The 24,605-nt window shown below is 61.2% G+C and overlaps 2 protein-coding genes across 3 annotated transcripts; both read left to right on the top strand.

The window, feature by feature from the left end:
- Positions 1-718: 718 nt before the first annotated feature.
- On the top strand, positions 719-10,106 carry MYL9 (myosin light chain 9). The gene is made up of 5 exons (XM_076352151.1): positions 719-779; positions 1,819-1,902; positions 7,681-7,884; positions 8,991-9,152; positions 9,375-10,106. The coding sequence occupies exons 3-5, from the start codon at positions 7,701-7,703 to the stop codon at positions 9,545-9,547; spliced, it is 519 nt and encodes a 172-aa protein (XP_076208266.1). The 5' UTR covers positions 719-779; positions 1,819-1,902; positions 7,681-7,700; the 3' UTR covers positions 9,548-10,106.
- A 7,375-nt stretch (positions 10,107-17,481) lies between these two features.
- On the top strand, positions 17,482-23,970 carry TGIF2 (TGFB induced factor homeobox 2). 2 transcript variants are annotated; one of them, XM_076352154.1, is made up of 3 exons: positions 17,482-17,518; positions 18,559-18,797; positions 22,599-23,970. In XM_076352154.1, the coding sequence occupies exons 1-3, from the start codon at positions 17,482-17,484 to the stop codon at positions 23,181-23,183; spliced, it is 861 nt and encodes a 286-aa protein (XP_076208269.1). In that variant the 3' UTR covers positions 23,184-23,970. The 2 variants fall into 2 exon arrangements, with proteins under 2 accessions (XP_076208269.1, XP_076208270.1); XM_076352155.1 differs by lacking the exon at positions 17,482-17,518 and adding an exon at positions 17,706-17,737.
- The last annotated feature ends 635 nt before the right edge of the window (positions 23,971-24,605 follow it).

The raw sequence follows: 24,605 nt of genomic DNA, 5'->3' as shown, positions 1-24,605 counted from the left end.
AGACGCCAGCTCAGGAATGGGCCAGGTCCCTGGCTGTTCTCCACTCCAGGCCACTTTTTGGAGGACCTTTGAGGGGCTGTTTAACCCGGTCCTTCTGGGGGCTCGCAGACCAGAGCAGAGGCAGGGCTCGGCGCTGACTGGCTGGTCCTTCTGGCCACCGTTCCCTTTGCAGCGTGGTCCCGTTAACAGAGGCTCTCAGCCAGCCTCGGTGCAGCCTTCGGACGTCCGCAGGGCCTCTCCGTGTAACCCAAATGGGCCGCCGGGCCACAGGCAGTCCCGTGCCTGCTGGCAGGGACGTGACCCAGCCGCGCTGGCGCAGCCAGAGCTGCTCTGGGAAGCCCGGGGTGAACCACCACCCGTGGGACCCTGGCTGGTGTCATCCGTGGGTGCCCACGGCTCCGCAGCGCACGGCGTCTCCCTGTGTCACCAGGCTGGGAGGCGCAGGGATGCCCGCCGGGACGCGCCGGTTCCCAGCCCCCGGGGTGCAGCCCCGAGCTGCGCATCTCCCCGCGGGACAGCGGACACGCGTGGGCCGCTCCCGCCGCCCTTTCGTCTATATAAGGCCGGGAGCGCCGTCCCGCCGCCCCGGCCCCGCCGCCCCGGCCCCGCCGCATTCTTCTGCCTTGTATGGGCCGAGCCGGGACGGGCGGGACGGGACGGGACGGGGCGGGCGGCACCGCCCCGGGCCCCCGCTGCCCGCCCGCCCCTAGGGCCGCGCCGCGGGCCGGGCCCCGGCAGAGCAGCGCCGGCCGCCCCGCAGCTCCCCCGCTCCGGTCCAGGTGAGGCGGCTCCGCCGGGGTCCCGGCCCCGCCGCTCCCCGCTCCGCCGGACGGGACGGGAGCCGAGCGGCCACGGGGAGCGGCCGGCACGGGAGGGAGCGGGGCAGCCCCGGCGGGGCGGGCGGGACCGGGCGGGATGGAGCCGGCGCAGCCCCGATGGGGTGGGATGGACGGAGCCGCGGGCGGCCCCGATGGACCGGGCGGGATGGAGCCGGGGGCAGCTGGGAGGGGAAGCGGCAGGCCGGGAGGGGGCGGCTGCCCCGGGGAGAGCGGGAAGGAGCAGCCCCCGGCCGCCCCAGCACTGCGGCGGTGCTGGAGCTGGTGCTGGGGTCAGCCCTGGGGGGGGGGGGGCGACACAGCGGTAGGAGAGGCCCCGGTGCGTCCCTGCCAGGCACCCCTCTGCCCGGGCAGGTGGGGAGAGCCTCTCTCCGCGGCCCGGCAGGGATGTCCCAGCCAGGGGAGGCGAGGATCGGTCTTGAGCAAAGCTCTCGGTAACTGTCTGCAATGACTTGGAGCTGGGACATCCCGGCTTCCCTGGGACGGCAGCGCTGCAAGAGCAGATCCTGCCGCCTTTGGCTTCACCTGCCTCCCGGTTTGAGAGAGCTGTTCCTGTCTGGAGCATCTGCTTTTCCCCCAAGTCTTTTTGCTGATGGCCAGAGCCAAGATCCAGATGCATGCATGATGCTCCAGAGATCTCCCCAGTGACCTGTGAGCAACTTCAGGCAATAAAATGTTGTAAGGCAGAAAAGCTTTATTTAGCTCATTTCCCTCAGTCTTAAACACAGAGGAACGTTGTGTTTTGTTTAGCCTTGCCCATGAAAACTTGAGGTCCTCTTGGCTTCCCTCCCTGCGTGCCCTTTTGGTACAAAAAGTTACGTCTGCGATAAAAGCCAGGGGAGGCTCTAAAACATGGATGTGTAGGAGAAGGCGGCGGCCGAAGCAGCATTCTTTGGAGCGGAACATCCTCAAGTGTCAACAACCACCGCCGCTGACCAAAGATGGTTGGGTTTCTTTAGTCACTTGAATTTTTTTCCTCTAGTCACTGGCAGGCTCTGTGCGGCTGTAGGAGGAGTTTGCGGTCACCTCCCCCTCTGAGGCGCTGCGGCCAGATTCCCCTGCTGAGGTGAGCCCCTTAATTCTCCTGGGAAAATATCAAACCCAGCCCAGGGCATGGTGGCCTGGGGCCATGAAGGCCTTCTGCCCCATGGTCCTGTTTCCCAGCCTCCCCAGGCATCAGAAGGGTGCTCGGTGATGGGTCTTTTGCGTGGTGATGGTGTCTGTGCACGGTCTTCTCATGGTGGCCCCAGAAGTTGTGCTTTGGAAGGGTTTGCATGTGCCACATGGGCACAGTGAGGTCCTTGTCCCCTAAACTTGGTGGGAAGGAGCTAGCCCAGAAACCGTCTGCCGAACTTGCAGCTGAGCCCCACAGCTGTGCGTGGGCCTGCTCATGCCCCCGGTGTGCGGCGGGAGCTGAGGGAGGGCTGGATGAACTCTCCCTCCCAGGGGTTGCTGCACACTTAGCTCTGGCTCCTTGGTGCTGCCCTGCTCCTTCCCATCCGCACACGAAACCTGCTCGCCGGCTTCAGTGCTGGTGGCTGTGGCTGGTCTGGGGACACAGCCCAGGGCTCGGGTTCTGCTTTCCCCTCGCCTCCAAACTCCCTTTCCCACATCCATCTCTAATAAGGCCAAAAAAGGAGCAGCATGGCAGCCCGCCTCTGTTCCTGCAGTGCCAAGCAGGACGGGGGGCTTCTTCTGCAGCTCCCGGTGCCTCCGGCCGGCAGTGCAGCTCCCCCGGCACTGGCACCCTTTGGCAGCAGGGCCGGAGCTGAGCAATGCCACATCACAAGGGCATCCCGACCAGGGCTGTGCTGGAGGAAAGGGACGGATTAACAGTGAATTAGGCAGGGAAGACGAGCTGCTCCCTGCTCACTCCTCCAGCATATGACAACCTGGTCCGTGTGTCCCGCTGGCTCCGGAGGCGGCATGTCCGCTTCTGGGCAGTCCTGGTGCTGGGAGAGGTGCCTGGCAGACGGCAAAGCTTTACAGGTGGAAGGATGCCCTGCCTGCAGCACTGCCCTGCAGCGTCCTGTGCCAGTGTGGGATGCTGCAAGGCATCACCCACACTGGCCCTCATGCTGGACTACACCCCCTGCGGTACTGTAATGTGTCGAGGTGTGGCTGGCCATGTGTTGTGGGGGGCCAGTGCTTGCCCCTTAGTAAACGCAGCTGTGTTGTGGCTCACTGGTACTAGCAACTAGTTTTGGGAAGAGCCATTGGGCAGAGATTTAACCACAGTCCCTCCAAGGGGCCATCGTTCACCCTGCAGGGGTGTCCTCTGGGACAGCCCAGGCTGTTTGAATCGCTCTTTCCCTACCCTGACCAAAAGCATCCAGCAGACGCACATCATGCATCTCACTGCTGGGATCTCGTGGCGGAGAGGAGCTCACTGCAAGCAGGAGATGATGTCCCTCTCTGGCTGTGCTGGAGACTGCAGGGCAGCCCCACACGGTGCCGGAGCCTCATCAGCACTTTTAGAGGTGGCTCCTGCACTTGCATGGCCAGCTTTGGAGGAGCCACCCTTGGGAAACCTTAGCAGCATATCCCGGGTGATCGTAGCTTTTGAATACATGGGAACACCCCAGGGCCTGGGGACAGGCTGCTGCCACCACGAGGGGAGCTGCCCCGTTCCCGCCCTGCCCGGGCACCCCTCCTTCTTGCCAGCCAGACCTGCCACAAGCCTGCTCAGCCCGCTGGCCCAGCAGCAGCTCCCTGCTGTTTTATTTTTCAGCTGGGATAGTGAGCTGGAGCAGCACAGGAGAAGATGTGGGGTAGGGAAGGGTGGAAGTGGGCAGGAGGGAGGAGGACGGGGACGGGACGGGGCCCACCTGCCCTGGCAGCACTGTGACGTCCCTTTGGCTTATCCCACCCTCCCCAGCACGGTCAGGAAGCAGCACCAGGATGGAGTTGCTCGTCTGTTTTTTACCAAAGAGGAAACACATGGCGGTTTATTTTTCTGATGACTGTGGGTCTTTGCTCTTTCTCTTTAAAACTAAACTATTTTCTTTACTAACTTATGAACTTTTTAAGCCAGCCCCATGGCCCCTTGGGTCTGACTCTCAGATGGGGAAGGCATAAGCCCAGTGGTGCAGGAGGCAGGGAGATCATCTTGGCAGGAGTGGTGGCAGAAGGACGAGGGAATAAGGGCAGCCGGTGACGGGGCGTGTGGTGATCAGATCGGTGCACAGCTTTCATGCCAGGCTGGCTGCGGTCTCACCCCAGGGCTAACCTCCTCGGCTCTGCTGCCTGAGATCAGCAGCTCCTGGGCTGGAGCAGTGCTGGGTTGGGGCTTTCAGCAGGGGGTGGCAGGAGCAGGACCAGTCTCCGTGGGTTTCCTTCTTGCCGAGGAGGAAGCCGAAGGTTTAGTGGCTGCAGCAATTGGCTCAGCTGAGTCCACCCCAGCGTGCAGGGCATCATGGCCGGGCATTCCCTGAAATGGTCTGGGCATCGGGTTTTTGGGAATCCCAGAAAGCATGGGCTCGAAGACCAGGGGAGCACGGCCATTGAGACCTCGTGCAGAGCACAGATCACCCCTGTTGAATCAGGCCTCGCTGCAAATCACTTCTGCCTCACGCAAGAGGCGCCTTTCCCCGCACTGACCCAAAGAAGTCTCTTCCCAAGTCCCAGCCAGCCCAAGGAGGTCTGCTAACAGCAGAAATAGAATGATTAGGAGATGACCAGGCTGAGCTGGACCTTGGGACCAAGCATCTTTCCAGGGCATATTTTGGATCAAACAGCAAAACCATGTGCTGTCAAAATCGCACTTAATCCCCCTAAGAACCATCTCTCTGGAGAGGGTGCCAAGCTGTGCTTCTGCTGCTGGTCACAGCCGTGGCAGGGTAAATATTTGTATAATATTAATTCATGTGGTGAGAGCAAAACTCCTGCTTATTTCTCTAGTCTTCTGCTAATAATTCGGGTAATAATTCAGCATGTTTTGAAAGCTGAGCCCAGTGCTGTGGGCCAGTGGCAGAACTTTTATTGCTGGCTCTGGCCCGGCACAGCGAAGTTGTGGTGTTCAGCTGAGCTTCCCCATGCTGCTGCCTGGGGGATGGTTACGGACCAGCAGCACACGCTGGTGTCTGGCAGGGCATGCAGAAAGAGACCGTCCCGTTGCAAAGAGCTTTATGGTGCAGCCGTGCTGGAGGAAGGAGCGGGCAAGAGGTGGGCTGCAGGGGGTGAGATCTCCTGCCCACCCAGCCGTGGGCATGGCTGGGCTCTCCAGTCCTGCTGCTCTCCTCAGCTGGCTGGTGACAAACATCTCTTTCCTGGTGAGCACTGGGAAAGGACCGAGCGTTTTGGGGATGGTGGGGTGATTTGATGACTGCTGTTAGGCGCTGGGTGCTGGCCAGGGCAGCGCAAAGGAGGGGGCTGAGGGCAGTGTGGTTTCCATCCCCGTGCCTGCAGCCACTGGGGCTCATGGGGGATGAGGCGGGGACTGTCTCCTGGGGGACATGGAGCATGTACCCTGCAGATGAAGGGCCCAACTTGGGCTCGGTGGGTGCTGCCAGGCTCTCTGGCATGGTGCACTGGTCCCGCAGTGGGATGGGAGCGGGTGTCGGGGTGGGAGGAGAGTCCCCAGCCCCCTCTGAGCTTGGCTGGGCTCCGCGGTGCTGGGCAGCCCTGCCGGCACTGACACCGTAGCTGGGATTTGGCACTTACTGCGGCCCCCGGGGATGTCCTTCCAGCGCAGCCCAGCTAGGGCAGCCTGGGGGCTGCAGCAGGGTGGGGACCAGGCTGGTGGCTGCTCCAGCCCCCACCGCTGCAACTCCTTGAAAGAGGGATAGCAGGAGGGGAGGGAAAGACCTGGAAAGCAGGTACGGTCTGGGGAGGGCTGGCAGGAGCTGTGCGGGTGCAGGAGAAGGCTGTTTGCTTTGCCCTAGTCCGTGCCAGTGCTGGGGTCCCTCTGGGAGGGATGCTCCCCAAAGCCCTGTGGTCCCCCTGGGTGCGTCAGCAATAAGGACCCAGCTGGGAACCGGATCCTGGAGCAGCACGCCCAGGGTGGCCAGACCAGCCAGGCATGGTTGCTGGCACGCAGCTCGCTGGTGTTGTTGCTTTGTGCTGCTTCATGCAACATGATGTGGCTCCTTAACTGCTCTGTGTCCCCTGCCAGAGAAGGCAGGAACCCAGGCAGCCCTCCTGCCCACCATGGCACGGGGCACACAGCAGTATTACTACTTTGCTCTTCCCCCATGGAATTCATTCATAATCCATTAATTTAACATTGCCTCCCCAGCTGCTCCCCATGCCAGGTGCTGACCCAGATGGGGAAACTGAGGCACAGGGCTGTGTGTGAGGGAGAAATGGCTGCAGTAGAAACATGAGGGCTCTGAGCAGCATCTCTCCCTTGGGCTGACCTCACCCCAGACTTTCTCGCAGGGCCGTGCTGAGCTGGCAGCCAACACCGTCCCTCTGCCAGGCTGGTCTTTGCTGGTATCTTGCTGAGTTACACTTGGCAGGATTTGACTGGGAGAGGTCTGAGCATCCTCCTCTCAGGCAACATTGGTGGTCGCTGGGGGTGCCAAGCACCCCATACAGATCCCATTTGGGTCCCCAGCAGCCATGGCGCAGGGTGTCTTAAATACTGGCTGCATCCCTCAGCCTGGCAGCGTGGGGGGATATCACCACACCCCTGCTCGGAGGCTGTGAAGGGGCTTGGGTACCATCTCAGGGTGGGAATGAGCTCTCTGCTCCAGCCCGGCTCTGCTGGGTGCTCGCCAGCACGGGCCGGGAGCAGGACCCCCCCCTTTCAAAGACCAGGTTTTCCTGCCATGGTCCTGCCTCGGTGGTGTTTGGGGTCCACATGGTCCCTTTGTTATTCCCCATGGGACACGCATTGCCCCAGCCATGTCCCCAAAGGTCTGTCCCTCCCACTGCTGCCCCCCTCTTTGCCCCTCCAGGCTGTTCCCTTCTCCTGGCATTCATTACCTGTAACAACAGCACCAGTCCTCAGCACCCCGCGGTCCCAGCCTTGCTTGGCCGCTCTCCCCCTGCTCCGCAGGGGCTTTGCAGCCCCCCAGAGGTCCACTAGCCTCTCTCCCCTCCACTTCGGGGCCCTTCCCGTGGGCTCCCTGGGCAGAGTGTGGGGCACACCCGGGCACCATGGCGGGGAGGGAGGCAGCAAGCGGCCTTTGGCCTGGCTGGACCCGGTGGCGGGAGGTGGGATGGATGGAGCGCAGGGTGGAGGGGGAAGGGAGGCGGTGGTATGTGAGGAATGTGCCCGGAGCAGATAACCCCTTCCCGCTGGGTGCTGGGTGCTGCGCGAGCCCACCTCCCGGGGATGTGGCTGGGGGCTGCGAAATGGAGGATGCCAGGGAGACCCATCGCCCCGGGAGCTGGGCTGGGGAGAGACCTGCCAGAGGAGGAGGGGAGGCATGGGGGGGCACGGCTAAGCTCTGCCCAAAATGCCAAGGCACCCGTCCCCATGCCCCCCCTGGGACTGATGGCAGTGGGGGGATGCTGGGTGCTGTGCTTGGCATCTCTCCCTGTGCCTGGGATGCAAAGGGGACAGGCAGCAAGCAGGTTTGGGAGTTTGGGGGCCAAGGGTGCAGGCAGGGAGCCCTGCCTGCAGCCCATGGGGACAGCCCTGGGGAAGGGGTGCCAGTGAGCGCTGCCTGCTCTTGTGACTTCCCAGGGGACTCATTAGAGCCCGTCTCGCCTGTCCCCATGTCCGACCCTGCGACCGCCTTATCTCACCTTAGTTGCCAAACTGTGTGACAGCTAGGGAAACTGAGGCACGGGACTGGCAGTGCCAGGAGTTGTGTGTCCCTGCCTCTGCTCTGGCCCCCCAGGGTCTGCCTGTCCCCAGCCCTCCTGATGCTCCTGCCTGCTGCCCTACCCCTAGGTACCACCCCAGCCGCCAAGATGTCCAGCAAACGTGCCAAAGCCAAGACCACCAAGAAGCGCCCCCAGCGTGCCACCTCCAACGTCTTCGCCATGTTTGACCAGTCGCAGATCCAGGAGTTCAAGGAAGCCTTCAACATGATCGACCAGAACCGCGACGGCTTTATTGACAAGGAGGATCTGCACGACATGCTGGCTTCCCTTGGTGAGGAGATCCTTCCCTCGTGCCTCCACATGTCCCTCAGACCCTCTGCCCTCAACGCCTCCTCGGCAAGCGGGGAGAGCTGTTGGGTGACCTAGTGCCTCACACCCAGCATTGAAGACCAGCTTTAGTGGGATGCCATTGAGTCACAGTGCTCCTGCTTTGGGCCAGCCCGATGCTGGCTGCAAAATCTGGGGGGGGATTTCTCTGCTGGCACCAGCTGACCGTAGGTGCCTTTGTGGAGGCACCCAAAGGCAGCAGCTTGGTGTGTTGTTCTTACAGCCATGCTCACTAGAAGGGAAGAGACCCTTGGGGTTGGAGAAGCTCTGCCCTAGGAGCAACCACCAGCTGCAGCCATTGAGTATTTGAGTAGTCTCACCCCAGAATATTGCCTGGGGTCATCCCCTGCGGGACAAAGCCCTCCCATTGCTCTCAGCCTGGGTGACAGAAGAGGCTGGTCCCTGCGCCGGCATGATACCTTGGCCGGTTGAGACTTGCAGGTCTGGCCACGCTCCCCACCCAGAGCCCGTTCTCCTTTGCTGCAGGCCATGGCTCCCACCTCCTGCTCCTTGCGGTACCTCCACGGCGCTTTGGGAGGTCTGTCAATGATTGGCCCGGCAGCCAAACCTGTTCTGGAGGTCCTGCCTGGCTGTGGGAGGGACGTCCCTCCTCCCTGTGAGCCGTAGCTCTGGGAGCAGAGAGGGGCCAGGCGTTGGGGGCACGCGGACCTCAGCAGAAGAGGTTAAACCATCCCTGGTGCATCCATGGTAGGAGCAGTGCTAGGGACATCAGCAGCACGAGGCTTGTGTGGGGACATTGCTGCCCCTCTCCTCGGGTGGTGCTGGGTGTCAGCTGCCAGAGGAATGGGGAAAAGCTGTGGGTTTAGTTCCCGGTAACCCCCAGATGAATTCTTGCACCTCCCTCGAGGCTGAGCCTGGCAGAGCTTGGTTCCAGGTAGCCTCCGGCACAGATTAAAGTATGGGGAGAGAAGCTGAGTGGGGAGCACTGGGCACTGCGGAAAACCCCTTCTCTGGTTGTGGGGTGGCCTTGGGGAGGGATGCTGGGAGGGGAACAGAGCCCTGCACCCACACCCTGTCTGTGTCGGGCAGGGAAGAACCCCACTGACGAGTACCTGGAGGGCATGATGAGCGAGGCGCCGGGGCCCATCAACTTCACCATGTTCCTCACCATGTTCGGGGAGAAGCTGAACGGCACCGACCCGGAGGACGTCATCCGCAATGCCTTCGCCTGCTTCGACGAGGAGGCAGCAGGTACGGGCACCGCCTGCACAGCCCCATGCTGCCTGCCTGGGCGCTTTACCCTCGGGCATGCAAGCAAGACGAGGGCAGGGGCCAAATCCTTGGGGACAGTCCCCAGGCAGCTCTAGAGTGAGAGAGCTGGGCAGGGGTGTCTTCGGGAAAGGTGGGGAAAGTCCTGCTGCTCAGCCCTCCCACAGTGTCCCCTGCTAACGCCACCCCCTGCCATCCCTGCAGGCTTCATTCATGAGGACCAACTGCGTGAGCTGCTGACCACCATGGGAGACAGGTTCACCGACGAGGAGGTGGATGAGATGTACCGGGAGGCGCCCATCGACAAGAAGGGCAACTTCAACTATGTGGAGTTCACCCGCATCCTGAAGCACGGGGCCAAGGACAAGGACGATTAGAGCCCGGGGCCGCTCACCCCCTCTGCCACCTCCTGTGCACACCCCCCGCCCCCCGCCCCCCATTGCTGCCCCACAGCAGGCTCCCCCCATGGGAAACACCTCCCAGGACCAGCACCCCGCATCGGGTCACACTTGGAGGGGAAGCGCTCCCATCACTGTGCCGCTGTGTGCCCATCCATCAGCCCCAGACCTCCCCTCCCATCGCCTCTCCCACCCACAGGCTCGCCCCACTGGGACCCCCAGCCTGGCTGTGACCCCCCCCAAGCAGCCGTTGACCCCCTCGAAGCCACCATGCCGCTGGTCCCTGGGGCCGGGGTGAGCATCCCAGGTGAGTGCTGGCCTGTGGGGATTTTGGCTGGCTCGAGCCCAGGCAATCCCTATCTTGGGGCCGTAGCACAGAGAGAAAGCATCTCTCCCCTCTTCTCCCGCACTCCCTTCCTTCACAAAAGAAAACCCACATTGTTTCCTCCTTCCTGGCTGTTTTATGGCTTTAGAGCCTGCGATCTGAGGGATTCGGGAAGTCAAAGCAGCGTATAAAACCTGATGGGTGTGATATGGAGATGTTCTCTGTGTGGCTCCCTCGTGGATCGGTGCCGTGCCGTGCCGCGCTGCCCGCCTGCCTGGCGGATTTGGGCACCACATCTCCCCACCTCGCTGCAGTTGCCAGCCAGGGCCCCTTCCAGTGGGGCAGCCTGTTTTCAAAGCCAAATCGCTCCCAACCCACGTAAAATCAGCTTGAGCATAATTTTCCACCTTTGCTGATGGGATGAGGGTCGCTCTGCTCGGGCCCCACATCGGGGTGGGCAGATGGGTGGGCTGAGATACACTTGGCAAGGTGCTGGCCACACTGTCCCCATCAGCTGGTTTGGGGTCCCAGGGGCTCGGCCACCCTTTTGCGTCACCCTGAGCGGGCAGGGGTGGGGGTAAGAGACAGGGAGGGTAAGAAATGGGGAGGGGGGTTGTCCCCTTGGTTTGGTTATGTATCACCACCCTGACAAGGGTGTGGGAGCGCAGGGGGCTCCCGCCTTGCAAAGCTACTGTCGTAAGTGCTCCTTGAAGTCAGCCCATCTCCCTGCCCTGGAAAGATGGGTTTCTTGCATCTCTTTACTTAAAATGGGGGAAAACGTGATAACAAACTCAGAGAACCTGGCGAGGGCACAGTGCATGCCAGAGATGCTCCCAGCGCACTGGGAAAGCTCAGACGGGGTTTGCAGGAGCTCCGCGTGCGCATGCTGCTGGGATCAGAGGGGTCCACAGCCCCATCCATGCTCAGAGACCTGCCAGGCCACAGGCGATGCTCTCACCTGAGAGATGACCCATGGTTGAAAAGCTTCTCCTTGGTTCTTGGTGCTTCTATTTCCCAGGCACCACCAACAAAAGGAAAGATGAACTAAATTATCAGGGCCACAGAGATGTGAAAGGCTGAACACATGCTCTCCTGGGGAGCTCCCCAGCGTCATGGCTCATGCTCTGCAGCAACAGCCCCAAACCAGCCCACCTCCGGGCTCGTAGATGCCAAGCTCCTTCCCTAATTCCCTGCTGCACCAGGGAAAAGCCTACAGTTCTCCCACTTCCAGAGCAAAGTCCCAGGCCTGAAGGCTGCTGGAGGGCAGGATGCTTTTTAAAAAGCCCCCTTCACTGGGACGCACACCAAAGTGAACGTCTCACAGACCTCACTTGGGGGCAGATGGGCTGATGCTGGAGATAAACCGAGTGGCGTGGGAAAGGGCCTGCAGCTTCTGCAAGGCCTCTGCCATGCTGTGGGCAAGCTGTCTTCTGGAGGCAGCTGCATCCAGGAGCGATGTTCAGCCCCACTGACCCCAAAGGATCAGCTTGTGTGACCAGCCCAGGTTCTCCCAGTGCCCGGAGTGGGATGGACTTGGTGGCTGGCCACCATCAGCTGCAGGCACTGCTGGCCCCCAGCAAAGAGCTGCCAGAAGCTCCAGCGTGGGGCTTTCAGAAGTGCTGCCTCAAGCAGCTACTAAAGCTGCTGTGTCTGAGCTGCCCCCATCACCGGCACAGCCGTGGTTACACCGCAGGACTCTCAGGAGACGCATCCTTCAACTCTGATGCCAGCGAAGTAGAGGAACTTTCGTAGTGGACACTGGGGTACGTATAGGAAGAGTAAATATGGCCCTTGCAGAAAGGAGTTCCGCCTCCCCTCACCTTCTGGAGCTCTTTGCAGGTGGATCAAGAAGTTATTTGGGTAACAAAGATGGGGCTGTCTTGCAGGGCTTTCAGAGGCTGAGTGAAAAGCACTGAAATGCAGGTGCAGTCGTAGGTGGGTTGATGGAAAGTGAAGCACATGGGGAAGATCGACCCTGACTTCACGGGTGAGACAGCAGGCTCCAAGTGCCCCGATACAGCCCCAAGGAAAGGTCAGAGCTCAGTGGCTGTCAAAATCAAGAAAAAAAGGAGAAAGAAAATCACATGCTAGGAATTACTAGGAAAAGAAAGGAGATTAAAAGAGAGACCACTGTTCGGCCATTGCCTAGGTCCTTTTATCGCCCACACCTTGAATATAAAAAAGAGACAGAGCCAAAGTGGAAGCATCCTGAGAAGGGCAACTGGGAGGTTTGGCAGCACGGACCAGCCTCCACCTGAGGAGGCCCCGGGCAGGCTGAACTCTCTGGCCTGGCAAGGAGACGCGGGAGCAGGGTGGCAGTGTGGGGATGGTGCTGCTTCGCACCCCTCTTCGGGCTGTGCATGGGCATCACCGGACACGCAGGAGCCACGTCTGGCTCAGGGTGTCTGTGGCTGGGAGCATCTCTCCCACGGGCTCTGTTCTCACCATCTTTCAGCACCTGCTTCTAGTCATGGTGGGAGACAGGACCCCAGGAGACATGCCAGTCCGTCCAGCAATGCTCAGAGCCCTTTCTATGCCTTGTTACTTTTTCTCAGTCCTGGTGCTAACTGAGCCCCTTCCCCTGGTTTTGCTCAGCTGTTGGCTTCCCGGCTTTTCCAGCGGTGCAGAGGCCGGAGGGCAGCCTTTCCGATCACATCGGCTCGCATCGTCCATCAGCTGATGCTCTCGGGAGGCCCCTGGTGCCAACACAAGCAGATGGGGCAGTTCTCCTGTGCTGTCAACTGTGCGTTCCCCAAAAACACTTCATCCACTCTGGTCAACCACTTCACCCAAAGAGAGAGAAAGAAACATCAGTAAACCCCCAAACTATTTGGGCCCATGTGAAACTCATGAAGTTCAACCATGCCAAGTGCAAGGTCCTGCACCTGGGTTGGGGCAACCCCCAGTACCAGCACAGGCTGGGGGATGGATGGGTTGAGAGCAGCCCTGCGGAGAAGGACTTGGGGACACTGGTGGGTGACAAGTTGGATGTGAGCCGGCAACGTGCGCTTGCAGGCCAGAAAGCCAACTGTATCCTGGGCTGCATCACAAGAACCATGGCCAGCAGGTCGACCTGACCTGACTCAGTCATTTCAAAGCACCAAAATAAAACTCGTCATTTAATTTCAGAAGTGTTTGCTTGGGGCAGGGGGCCACCAAGTTAAGAAAATAACCATCCTTTTGAGTCAATCTAAAAGAGCTGCTCACAGTGAAAAAGTGTTTCCTGATGTTCAGAGGGACCCTCCTGTGTGTCAGTTTGTGCCCATGGCCTCTGGTCCTGTCCCTGGGCACCACTGAGAACAGGCTGGCTCCATCCTCTCTGCACCCTCCCTCCAGGTATTTATACACACTGATGAGATCCCCCTAAGCTTGCTCTGCTCCAGGCTGAACAGTCCCAGCTCTCTCAGCCTCTCCTCGTAGCAGAGATGCTCCAGTCCCTTCATCACCTTCATGGCCCTTCGTTGGACTCTCTCCAGTATGTCCCTGTCTCTCTTGTACTGGGGAGCCCAGCACTGGACTCAGCACTCCAGGGGTGGCCTCACCAGTGCAGAGCAGAGGGGAAGGATCACCTCCCTCCACCTGCTGTGACTCTTCTCCTAATGCAGCCCAGGACACCATTCGCCTTCTTTGCCGCAAGGGCATATTGCTGGCTCATGGTCAACCTGGTGTGCACCAGGGCCCCCAGGACCTTTCCTGCCAAGCTGCTTTCCAGCTGGTGGCCCCCGGCACATCCTGGTGCCTGGGGTTGTTCCTCCCCAGGGGCAGGACTTTGCACTTCTCCTCCTCATGAGGTTCCTGTTGGCCCATTTCTTCAGCTCTTGCTCCTGCTCTTACACGCAGCCCCAGCCAGGGGCCCAGGAGCAGCCCCGGGTGCTCTGGGTGGCAGCTCCTGTTGCCTCAGCTCTCCCCATGGGAATTATTCCCTCCTTTAGCCTGAACAAGAGCTGTCTAGAGCCCAGGGAGGCTTCCTCCAAACCCTGACCCAAGAGTGTTGTTCTCCAGCGCTGTGAGCTCCATCCTGATGTCCCCAGAGCACTATGGCTCCTCTTTCCATGTCCAGTGACGCAGGTTATGGGAATATCAGAGAAGCAAAGGATATGGCAGTACCATCGAGAGGGTCTGCCCTGCCCTACGGTCTCTGGGAAGGGCAACAGGAACAGCAGAGCTACCCCACAGGAAGAGACAGGAGGAGATGGACGGGCCGTGGCGCCCAAGCGTGGGGCTTCGGTGCTGAAGCCGGGCAGCGCCACGCGGCACTGGAGGTAGTGAAGCAGCTCATGCTACAGCTGACTTGGGCTGAGCCCTGCACCATGGGGCTGTGGCACGAACAGGTGGACGCTGGATATTTTCGTGGCGCTGCTTGTTCCCAGTCAGTATGCACCGGCCCTTACCGGCACCCTAACACAACTGTTGGTCTCCTTGCCGAGCAGGTGGTGATCACTTTTAAACCTTTAAACCTGCCTTTAATTCTCTGCTGGAGGTGGGTAAAGGAGCACACCAGCCCGAGGCTCCCACTCCATCCCCGAGCAGGGGAAGGACGAACCCAGCTATCATTTCCCTCCTAATTAACACCACCACAGCTCCAGCCCAAGGCCATCGAGCCTTGGCTTTTGCAGAGCAAAGGCAGTCTGTGAAGCAGTAAAAAAGCCCTGTTAACACTGCTCCCAGGGCCAGTCCTACTGGGGGAATCCCAGCCTGCAGGGAGTCCAGTGGCCCTGAGCAGGGAGCAGGACACCCGCTGCTGGAGAGCCAGCGTCGGGCCCCAAGGGCAGGGCTGTAGCCAACAGCCGGCACAGCCGACCACAAATCCAATTTTCCTTGCCAAAACTCCAGATTAAAAATCAGAGGGTGGGCAAAGGGTGGAGGGAGTCCTGCCTGGGACAGGTCAATCCACTCGGAGGCTGCCTGGGGTTTCCAGCATCCCCCTTCGGGCTCTTGCTGGCTCATTGTTTTTCAAATTGCTGAAGTTTAATAGTATTATCATGTCAATGGGCCTGGCCAGACTTTGCAGGGACGCTGCTGGGGGACTCAGTCTGGACAAGCCCTTAGAGCAGGCAGGGAGATGCCCCGTAGCCCCTGCCCTGGCCCCTCGCCCCACAAGGCTCCTAATTCCCCATCAGCTGGGAGCTCCCTGGCTCCTGCTCCAGGCTGGGTTTGCCCAGGGATTTAGGCTCCCCAGATGTTCCACTCAGGCATCCAGTGGGATTTTTCCAAAGCTGCTTCCACACTACCTGTATCTGCAGCCCAGGGAGCACGGGAGGGCTCATGGCCCAGCCCTGGGCAGGTATTTGAGCCCAGTGACTATTTCCCGGTTGTCTCAATTAGGCAGAAGACTAATACAGCTTTTTTCAAAGGGTGGGAGCAAAAGCAGACTGCTTGGAAGGACAGTCCTGCCTGGGCACAGCAGCTGCCACAGACCCCAGCGTGGGGCAGGGGGGCTCTGCGGTGTCACCCACCAGGAACAGGCTGGGCGCCCAGGCAGGGAGCAGAGTGAGCAGGATGAACGCACCCTGCCTGGTAATGGCCCTGGTTTGCAGGCAGGAGCGAGCCTAGTGTGAGAGGGCTGGCTGGGGCAGGGCATGCACCATGCACTGGTGCAAACTTGCAGCAGACGACATTTGCACCCAGGGCTGGCCCCACACCTCGCCTGTGGTTCACCAGCCCATACTGTGTTGCATTAATGGAGCAATAGCAATCTGGGGGTACAGTTTCACTCAGGACACTGACGATCTAGCAGCAACTAAACAAATGCTTTAAGGAATTCTTTTTTTGCTATTTAATCCTTTATTGCACCATGCAATGTGCTTTGCACGGACCAAAAACCTACCATAAAAGAAATTTTTTTGCAGCCTTTCTCAATACCTGAATGGATACCCATCTTTTTCCCTTCAAGCAGAAAAGAGGGGAGGGAGGGGAGCTGCAGCACAGCCTGCAAAGGTGGTGGAGCCTGGGAGGGGAGAGCTGCCCCAAGGCCGGCTCCTGCGCCAGGGTGCCGTCAAACACCCGCCGCAAACAAGCTCTGCGTGGAGAAAGACAGAGCAGGACCTGGTGACCCTTGGGGCTGCTGTGCCCCATGAGCACACAGGTCCCTGGGGGGATGCACACACGTGTGCTGTGCTTGGCTTGGCAAGGATGAGCATGGACATCCCCAAGAGGGGGGGATGGACATCCCAAAGAGGACATCCCCAAGAGGGGGGGTCTCTCTGCTGGCACCCCTCTGGGCTCACTGCTGGACAGGGTCATCTTGGCTTCCCGTGGCAGCACTTTCTCCATCGCAGGAGCTGCAAGGGATCAGTCTGTGTTTCTCACTGCGTCGTCCATACAGCCCAGAGGGTGCCTGACCCACAGGACGTGCCACCACTGCTCAGAGCAGCTCTTCTCTTTGTGGTTCCCACCGATGAAGGGTACCATCCCAGGGTGGACATGATGGATGTGTCCCCTTCTGGGCTCGGCGCTGCTCACCTGCCTGTCCTGAGCATCTAGCAGAGGGCAAAGGTGTGACCCAGCCCCACATCACAGAAGGGCATGGAGCACGTGGTGGGGAAATCCTGCGGGACCCACATCCTGCACCAGCAGCATGCTTGCGCATAAATGGAGCGGTTTGGTCTCCAAAACTCAAAAGGTCAGCTTGGGCTCTGCTACTGCAGTGGAGAGGCGTAGGGAGAGCAGTGGCAGCCCAGTAAAGCCTCCAAAGACCTCGCCTGGCCCGTTGGCAATGGGCACGGCAAAGGTCCCACCTGGTGCCTCCTCGATCACCACCCTTGCTTTGAAACACCTTCCACTTCCATGGGAGCAGCGATGTGCTGAGCTTCTGATTTCCCATTTAGTAAGTCAAAGAGCCACCGAACGAAGCACCGGTGATGCCTCAGGGTGGTCTGAGGTCCCTGGGGCTGTCACCCACACCCGCCCCAGCAGCTCCAGTCCCCAGGCCTGGCCCTGCAACCAGTGCCTACCTGTTCCCTACCCCCAGACACCAGTAACCCCTCGGCGCTCAGTTACAGGATTCAGCCTTAACATGGCTGGGGGAAGGAGCTTGTGTGGTGCCTTGTGGGGGTGTCCCTGTGCGGGTGTCCCTGCGCGGGTGCCCCTGCGCGGGTGCCCCTGCGTGGATGCCCCTGCGCGGGTGCCCCCTGTTCGGGTACCGGGGTGCAGCTCCGCGCAGGGGGGGATTACCGCGGCATTTCTGCAGCCCGGCGCAGCCCGCGGGTGCGGGGGCTCCCTCCCGCCGGGCACCGTGTCCGGGAGCCGGGGCAGAGCCCCATCCCCGCCGCGGGGCCGCTCCGGGCGAGGGTGCCGCCGCCGCCAGGTACCGGCCCGGGGCTCGGCGGGGCGGGGGCTCGGGTGCCCGCTGCCCGGTGCCGCGGCGGTGACAGCCGGGGGCGGGCGGGCCGGGGCCGGGGGCGGGGGGCCCGGCCGAGTTCCTGCCTCCTCGGGAACAAAGGGAACTCTGTCTCGGCATCTGTCACCGCCGCCCACCCAAAACTTTTCGCTGCGCCTCGGCCGCCCGCCCCGCCGCCGCGGGAGGGTCCCGCCGCACCCCCGGCACCAGCACCGGAGCGGCGGCGGCGGCGCGACCCCGGCGCGGCCCATGCAAGGGCCGAGGCGGCGGCGGCGGCGGCCCGGGGGTAAGAGCGCAGCCGGGGCGGGCGGCAAACATGGAGTCCCGGCCGGGCTGCGGGCGCGGCGGGCCGGGCCGAGCCGGGCCGGGCCGGGCCGGGCCGGGGAGCGCGGGGCGGCGCGGAGCGGAGCGCGGCCCCGCCGCCTTTGTGCGGGCCGGGCCGGGCCGGGCCGGGAGCCGCCCCCGGCGTGAAAAGTTTGTGGGAGTCGCGGGCGGGCGCGCTCGGGTGGGTTTTGTTCCCTTTCCGCGTCGTTTCTAACTTGGCCGATGTTGTTTGTTTGGTCGGGGCTGGTTTTGGGCCGGTTTCTGCCGTTTGCGGGGGTGCGGGGTTTGGGGCCGCGGGCGAGTTTCCAGCTTCTTTCTTTCTCCTTCGCCTCCCCGGGCGGCGGCGGGGGGGGGGGGGGGGGGGCCGGGGCTCGCCGCTTCCCCCGGCTTTGTGTCCGCGGCGGGCGGCGGCCCCGGCGCCGCGCTACCTGTTGCGGCCGGAGGGGCGGCGGGGGGCGGCGGGGCCCGGCCCGGCCCGCACCGCCGAGCCGAGCCCCCGGCCCGTGACAGCAGCGCGGGGAAGTCGCCCCCGCCGCCCCCCGCCTCCATGCCCGCCGCACAATGACCCCGCGTGGTTCCTTCTCCCCGAAGCAACTCCGACTTTCCAGCCCCGGCCTTCTTCTCCTGCTGAGATTTTGTTTATTTTTAATTCCCCCCCCCAAATGCTGGATTTTTTCTTGCCCGCTGCGAGTGGCTCGCCCTGAACCCCCCTTGCGTGCGCTGGGCTCACGCCTGTGCAGTCTCCGCAGACCTCCAGGGGCTCTGTTTAGGCAAACCGAAGTGCCGTGGGGTGGGCTGTTGTCTCCGCCGGTGCCTGTAGCTTCTCCTCCCGCCGGGGGTCCTCCGCCTCTGGATTATGCCCCCCCGCCCCGGCCGGGTGAGGAGGGGGTGAGCCGCCCTCCGCCTCCGAGGCGGTGTGTGGGGGTCTGTGGCTGCGTCCCCCCCGCGCTCCCCTGGCCGGGACGCCGCCTGATGCCTGCTCTTTGGTTTCCACCTTGCCAGGCGTTAACCAGGAGAGATCTGCAGGCAGCTCCACCATGTCGGATAGCGACCTCGGGGAGGACGACAGCGCCACATCCCCGGACCCCTCGCAGTCCAACAAGAGGAAGAGAAGGGGCAATCTCCCCAAGGAGTCCGTGAAGATCCTCCGTGACTGGCTGTACGAGCACCGCTTCAATGCCTACCCCTCCGAGCAGGAGAAGCTCAGCCTCTCGGGGCAGACCAGCCTCTCGGTGCTGCAGGTAGGAGCCAGTCCCCCACATGCTGGGGTCGCCGCTGGGTCCTCTGCCACAGCGCTTGGGATGGGCCGGACTGGGAGAACCTCACCAAAGATCCCAAAGGACTTGGCATGCTGGAACCGCTTGCCTCTGAAGGGCAGCGAGGAGGCAAGGAAGGGAACGGCAGGGAAGCAAAGCCACCTGCATGTGGGCAGCCTCTTTTTGGGAGAGGTCTGAGCCCCAGGGACCAGTTTTATGGCAGTGCTGGTGCAGAGCTTTTTGGCCGGCCAGAAGATGGAGGGATGGGGACAAACTGAGCAATACCCTGTTGTTAGTAAAAGCTGCCACAGGTAGGGGGGTTTCAGGAGGGTGCTGCTTTATCCTGTTCCCCTGGGCACCCCCCAACAAAAGGGCCAGGGCTACCACCCCCCCTCCCCCCCCCAATGCTGGGCACGGGACAACCATCCTAGCAGAGAGAGGCTGGGCTGGGCTTTGACCCCGAGTGCTGCCCATTAGCAGCACTAAGTACTGGCTGGCCCACCTGGCCCCAGTTACACCAGTTGCATTAAGGGGAGCCCAGCCCAGCTGAGGGCTCCTGGGCAGGAGTCCCCCTGCCCCGCTCCTGGTTGTGGGCTGATGTTCTCCCTGTGGTGCTGTGATGGGTGCCCAGCCAGGAGCCCTGGCTAGCAGTGGGGGTGAGCAATGCTTTTCCTTCCAGTTTTGGCTTTCACCCTGCCTACAGTTAGGGTGGCAGGGAAGAACCTGCCTGCAGCTGCCTGTCCCTTTGATCCACGCGAAGGCCAGCAGCCTCCAGGCAGGGGGACCCCTGTGTGCCCAGAGCCTTGTCCCCCCTCTCCCAGCCTGGCAGGGTGGGAGACGAATGGGGGCTTCACTCTGTTCTCTGGTTCTGGGGGCACAGCAGAGTGGGAAACAGCTCTTGTGTGCAGAGGAGCAGGCAAGGGCCAGCGGGTTTGCAGCTGAGCTCCTCTCCTTGGGGCTTCCTCTGCACCTCTGGCTCCTTTCCCTGTGGCTCAGCACAGTTCTGGCCAGCTGTCCCGGCCACGGCCCAGACACTGGTGTGTAGGCAGTGGCTGTCTGGTTTCCCTCTTCCTGGCTGGCAAGGCAAACTTTTTCATTTTAATGTATTTCTTTAAATGCTGGGCCAGACGTGTGTCTGGGCAGCTGTTCCGAGGGGAGGCTGGTGGTCCTGGGAGGACTTGAGTCAGAGTGGTGGGGGGAGCAGCGGTGGGTTTGGGGCTGTGGGAGTCTGGGCTTGCCCTGGACCGGTGTTGGCACGGCGGTGCCTGGCACATGGGAGTTTACCCTAGGGCTTGTGGCAGTGGGACCAGAACCGGCAGGTGCCCGGCTGTCCGTGCCCTGAGCTCTTTGGGACCGGGGAGGGTGTTGGCAGGCACGTGGGCTTGTGTCAAGGTGTGGCCTTGCCATGTGCCAGCTGTTGCCCGCCCTGTGGGACCCCCTGCCTGTGCCTGGTGAGGAGGCTGCCCCTGTACCCCCCAGGCAGGGGGTCCCAGCCTGGTGGCGTTTCCCAGGGCCAGCTGAGGGCTGTCACTGGGATTTCTGTCAGTCTGAGGTGACACAACAGGATGCTGTGGGGGCTGCTCCATCTGATGAGGAGAAGCCTATTGGGGTGGAGGTGTGGGACACCCTACGGCAAGGCTGGAGTGGCCGTGGGGTTCTGTCAGCGCTGATCCGACCCCTCCAGGAGCCTCTCAAGCGCAGGGCTCTGCTGCAGCCACTGGCCGAACACCCCCCAGTTGTTTATTTGTGCATCCCCCTGCCCAGCCAGTGGCCTGGGGAGCTGCAGCCAGGCGCCGGCGGCCAGGGATCAGGAGTGCAGCAAATCCAGGTCTCCAGGGAGACCGGGAAGCCATGTGTCTCCCTTGCAGAAAGTCGGGAGGTAAGAAAGCGGTGCCTGCTCCTGGCTAGGCTTCCCAGACAACAGCAGGTTTTCAAGCCTGTGCCCTCCTGTGGGGATGGGCTCTTTCTCCCTGCAAGAGGGGATGCTGCTCTTGCAGCGGTGGTGGGGACAGACACTGCCCAAAGTGATGGTCCAGTGTGCACTGGTGGTGGGGCCAAGTGATGGCCATGTTTTTTTTTTTTTTAAAAAAAACCCAAACAAAAAAGCTGCTTGCTTCAAAGCTGAGGCATATCCCAGCTCCCTGGGCGGGTGATGCTGTGTGGTGTCCTGCGGTGTCACTGGTGGTTGTGTGTGCCCGTCTCAGTGCTGTGTTCTTCAGAGGGAGTTGAAGGCTGGAAGGAGCATGGTGGGGGGGACTGGCAGCATTTTTGGGGGCTTCGGAGTTGGTTGGGCTTTTTGTTGTGAGTCCAGCCCTCTGGTTGGGCATTACAGCAGTTGATGGCCATGGGATCACAAGATCACATCAAGGGAACCCGGCTAAGGCTTGCAAGGGAGGGTGTTTGGAAGGGAAAAGGGGGTGAGACTGGTGTATTTGAGGGTGTTAAATGCCAAATATTGTCTTAAAGACAAAAAAAGTACAACTGAGATCTTGCTGCGATCAAAGTTGTAAGTTCTCTCTCTCTGGGGGAAATATTTTATGTAGCTGTTGATTTAGGAAAGATCAGTCACTTTTTTTGTTTCCCCCTGATTTATTCTCTTCTAATTGTTTTCTACGGAGAAGGCAGCTATTTTAATGTAGCATTTTATATAAAGATCCTGAAACAATACATGGCCGAGACTGAATACGTGGCTGCTGTGTTTCTGAAGGGCTTCCAGAGGTGTAGCCGCAGAGCTACGGTGCTTCTACGGTGTGCAGATGTTTGGAAGAGCCTTTGAAGTTAGCTGTAACCTCGCTCATTGGCAGGAGGCATGGGAAGGTGTCGATGTACTGCCGCAATCCCTGCCGCCCCGTTAGGGGATGGGGGGCTGCAGCTCTGCGAGATGATGGTTTTTAGGGTTTTCCGTCCATGCTGCTGTCCTGCCGTCTGCCTGCTCCGAGCAGCCTTAGTGCTCCCGTCCAGGCTGGCAGCATGTTGGCACTGGCATCAGCATGCGAAGCGTGGCTGGGAACGCCAGCCTCTGGGGTGGGTCATCTGGAGAAGGGAAACCCCCCCAGACCAGGGACCTGCTGGAGGCCGCTGGGCTCTGAGCTGGCTCTATGCAATGCCACAGCCTCTGGTTGAGGGGATGGCAGGAGCCCTTGGGAGGGTGCTGGGAGCTGCACCCTGCTTTACCTGCGTGCGGCTGGGCACAGTCAGTTGCCAGGACTTTGGGGCTGCGGTGGGGGGACAGTGCTGAGCCCATCCTTCGCCGGGGAGTGGGCAGCTCTGCTCGAGAGCCACTGCAGTTCCAGTGGCTCTGTGCAGCCTTGCTCTGGCTCACGAGGTGGCTCGGCCCCAAAGCTGCCCGGGCTCTGTTTGTTCAGTGTGCTGGCACGGTGAGCAGGTGCTGGCGGTGCCATGGGGGGCTGGCACCCATGCACAGTCCCCACCAGGGAGAGCTGGCACGGCTGAGTGGGAACGTTGCACCGCGGGCAGCCGGGAGCGGGGTGCAGGGAGGAAGGGGCTACCCCAGGCAGGCAGTGCCAGGCAGGAAGCAGCCGGTGTTGGGGTTTCCGTGGGTGGCTGGGCAACCCCTGCCAGGAGTAGCTCTGCCTCTCTGGAGCCCCACAGGAAGAAGGTGCGGGGCTGGGGGGGGAGACCTGTGGTAGAGGGGTGTGCAGGAGCTGCTTGCTGGGGCTGGGGGGAACTTCTGTTGGCTTGGCTTCAGGCTGCCACCCCCCCGGTCGGCGCTGTGCATGCGTGGCAGCCCCGGGCTGACAGCACTGCACCCCTCTCTCCTCCCAGATCTGCAACTGGTTCATCAACGCCAGGAGGCGGCTACTCCCTGACATGCTGCGCAAGGACGGGAAGGACCCCAACCAGTTCACCATCTCCCGCCGAGGGGGCAAAGCTGGTGACGTGGCCCTGCCGCGGGGGGCTGCTGCCGGCTCCGGGGTGCTGGTGGCACCTCCCGTGACGGCCGCGGGGGCCTCCAAGGTGCTGTCGATGTCCGTGTGCCCGCAGGTACTGTGCCACCCCGCCCAGGCGCTGGGCAGCAACCTGACGGTGGTGAGCGCCCACAGCCCCGAGCTGGAGAAGCCTCCTGGTCCGCAGCGAGCGGAGCCGGACCCTGCCCCCAAAGTGCCGCTGGGTGCCACCGGCAGCACCATGACCTTGCTGGCCCGGGCCGAGGCGGCCAGCCCCACCAGCGGACTCTTCAACACGCCGCCCCCCACGCCCCCCGAGCTCTTCGGCGACGACTTCAGCAGCTTCCAGCTGCTGGTGGAGGTGGCGCTGCAGAAGGCGGCCGAGCTGGAGTCGCAGCGGCAGGGCGGGCAGCTGCCCCTCTCACCGCAGACTGAGCCCCCAGGAGCCTCCGTCTCCAAATAACCCCCTGGGCCAGGTCCCGCAGGGTGCCCTTCCTTGGGGGGTGCCTGACCCTCCCAGCCTCGAGCCACCCGTCTGCCTGCACCCCGCTGACCAGCTCATCTCAGAAGCGGACTCCTGCCTTCTGGGGGGCTCTGGTCTCCCTGTCAGCCAAGGGGGGAGAGGAAGGACTGTCCCATCCTGCCATCCTCTCGCTGGGGAGATGCCCCCCGCCTGCTGCCCTTGCTGCCGAGGATGGTGCCCCGGGTGCACGGGAGGATGTGGCCGCTGCAATCTGGCTGTTGTGAAAAGACCTTTGCAGCTTTACTGACCTCTCCCTGCCGTGACTGACGATTACTGTGGAGCTCCCCTTGGAAAACCTGCTGACTTCTTTTTCTCTCTCCTGTAAACAAGGGTCCAGCCAACACTGTTTCTTCAAGGAGAGAAAGAGAGAATTTATTTTTTTTTTTAAAGTTGGTGTCTGTTTTAAGGACTATGGATGAAAAGCTTTTTCTCCCAAATCTCTGATCTCTTTCCAGCCCCCACCCCCCTTTTCCTTTTGTTTGTGGAGGGCCTTTCTGGTACCTTGTGCTGGCTAGGAGCCCTGCCTTGCCCAGGGAAGGGCAAAGGACAGATGAACTGGAAACCTGAAGTCTGTGGCATTTTTTCGCACGGAAAATATGGGACCCTCCTCTTTTGCCTTAGGGTGTTACGGATGCTGCCAGTAGAATTCTCTATGGTGCTGTTTAGCAATTTTTTGTTGAAACATTTTCCCTTTAGTTGTGATTTTATTACATGATTTTTTTTTTTTTTTCCTTCTATAAGCATTTCCACAACTTCCCCGTGTTTCTCTTGAGTTCCTGCTGAATATGTGCACATTGTGTCCCGGAACAGAGAGCGCATTGCAGAGCCTGCGAGATGCTGACAGCAGGCTGCTGCTGGGGGTGGACGCAAAGCTGAGACTGTGAAATTTTGTATCCAACTTCTTTATTTTCTAATTTTTTTTTTAAAAAACATTTGGAAAGAGGCGTGTTGCGGGCATGGGCATGTGTGTTCTTCTGAAAGTGCAGTGCTCACAGCCTGCAGACCACGGTTCCTGGAAAGCAGTTGTCTCATCAGCCAAGCGCTGATGAACTGCCCTGGGAATGCAGAGGGATCAAGTCCTATTGCTCCCCCGTCCCCTCCCTCCTGCTCTTGCTCTCCGGGGCTGAGCGTGGCTGTGCCCGGCTGTGCAGTGCTGGTGACCTCTAGTGACAAGCTGGTGTCTGCTGGGAGCTGGCTGGGCCTCCCCAGCCTGGCCTGGCGCTGGTTTTTGGGCTCTGGGGCAGTTCCTGGCCAGGCATCGCTTGCTGTCACTGAGCGGGAGCCTGGGTGCTGTGCTGGTCCTGGGACTGAGATATTGCTGTTTCACTGTAAAATGTAAGTTAAATAGCGATACGTACGCAC

Source organism: Aptenodytes patagonicus, chromosome 14, assembly GCF_965638725.1.
Source record: "Aptenodytes patagonicus chromosome 14, bAptPat1.pri.cur, whole genome shotgun sequence".
Taxonomy (NCBI): Eukaryota; Metazoa; Chordata; class Aves; order Sphenisciformes; family Spheniscidae; genus Aptenodytes; species Aptenodytes patagonicus.
The sequence above is the reverse complement of the archived record's forward strand: the minus strand, read 5'-3'. Positions and strand labels throughout refer to the sequence as shown.

Excerpts from the sequence above, each read along its gene's own strand:
- MYL9 (XM_076352151.1), top strand. The coding sequence starts at position 7,701 with ATGTCCAGCAAACGTGCCAAAGCCAAGACCACCAAGAAGCGCCCCCAG. Across the intron at positions 7,885-8,990 it reads CGACATGCTGGCTTCCCTTG|GGAAGAACCCCACTGACGAG; the intron begins GTGAGGAGATCC and ends TGTGTCGGGCAG. Across the intron at positions 9,153-9,374 it reads CTTCGACGAGGAGGCAGCAG|GCTTCATTCATGAGGACCAA; the intron begins GTACGGGCACCG and ends CCATCCCTGCAG.
- TGIF2 (XM_076352154.1), top strand. The coding sequence starts at position 17,482 with ATGCAAGGGCCGAGGCGGCGGCGGCGGCGGCCCGGGG. Across the intron at positions 17,519-18,558 it reads GCGGCGGCGGCGGCCCGGGG|GCGTTAACCAGGAGAGATCT; the intron begins GTAAGAGCGCAG and ends CCACCTTGCCAG. Across the intron at positions 18,798-22,598 it reads CCAGCCTCTCGGTGCTGCAG|ATCTGCAACTGGTTCATCAA; the intron begins GTAGGAGCCAGT and ends CTCTCCTCCCAG.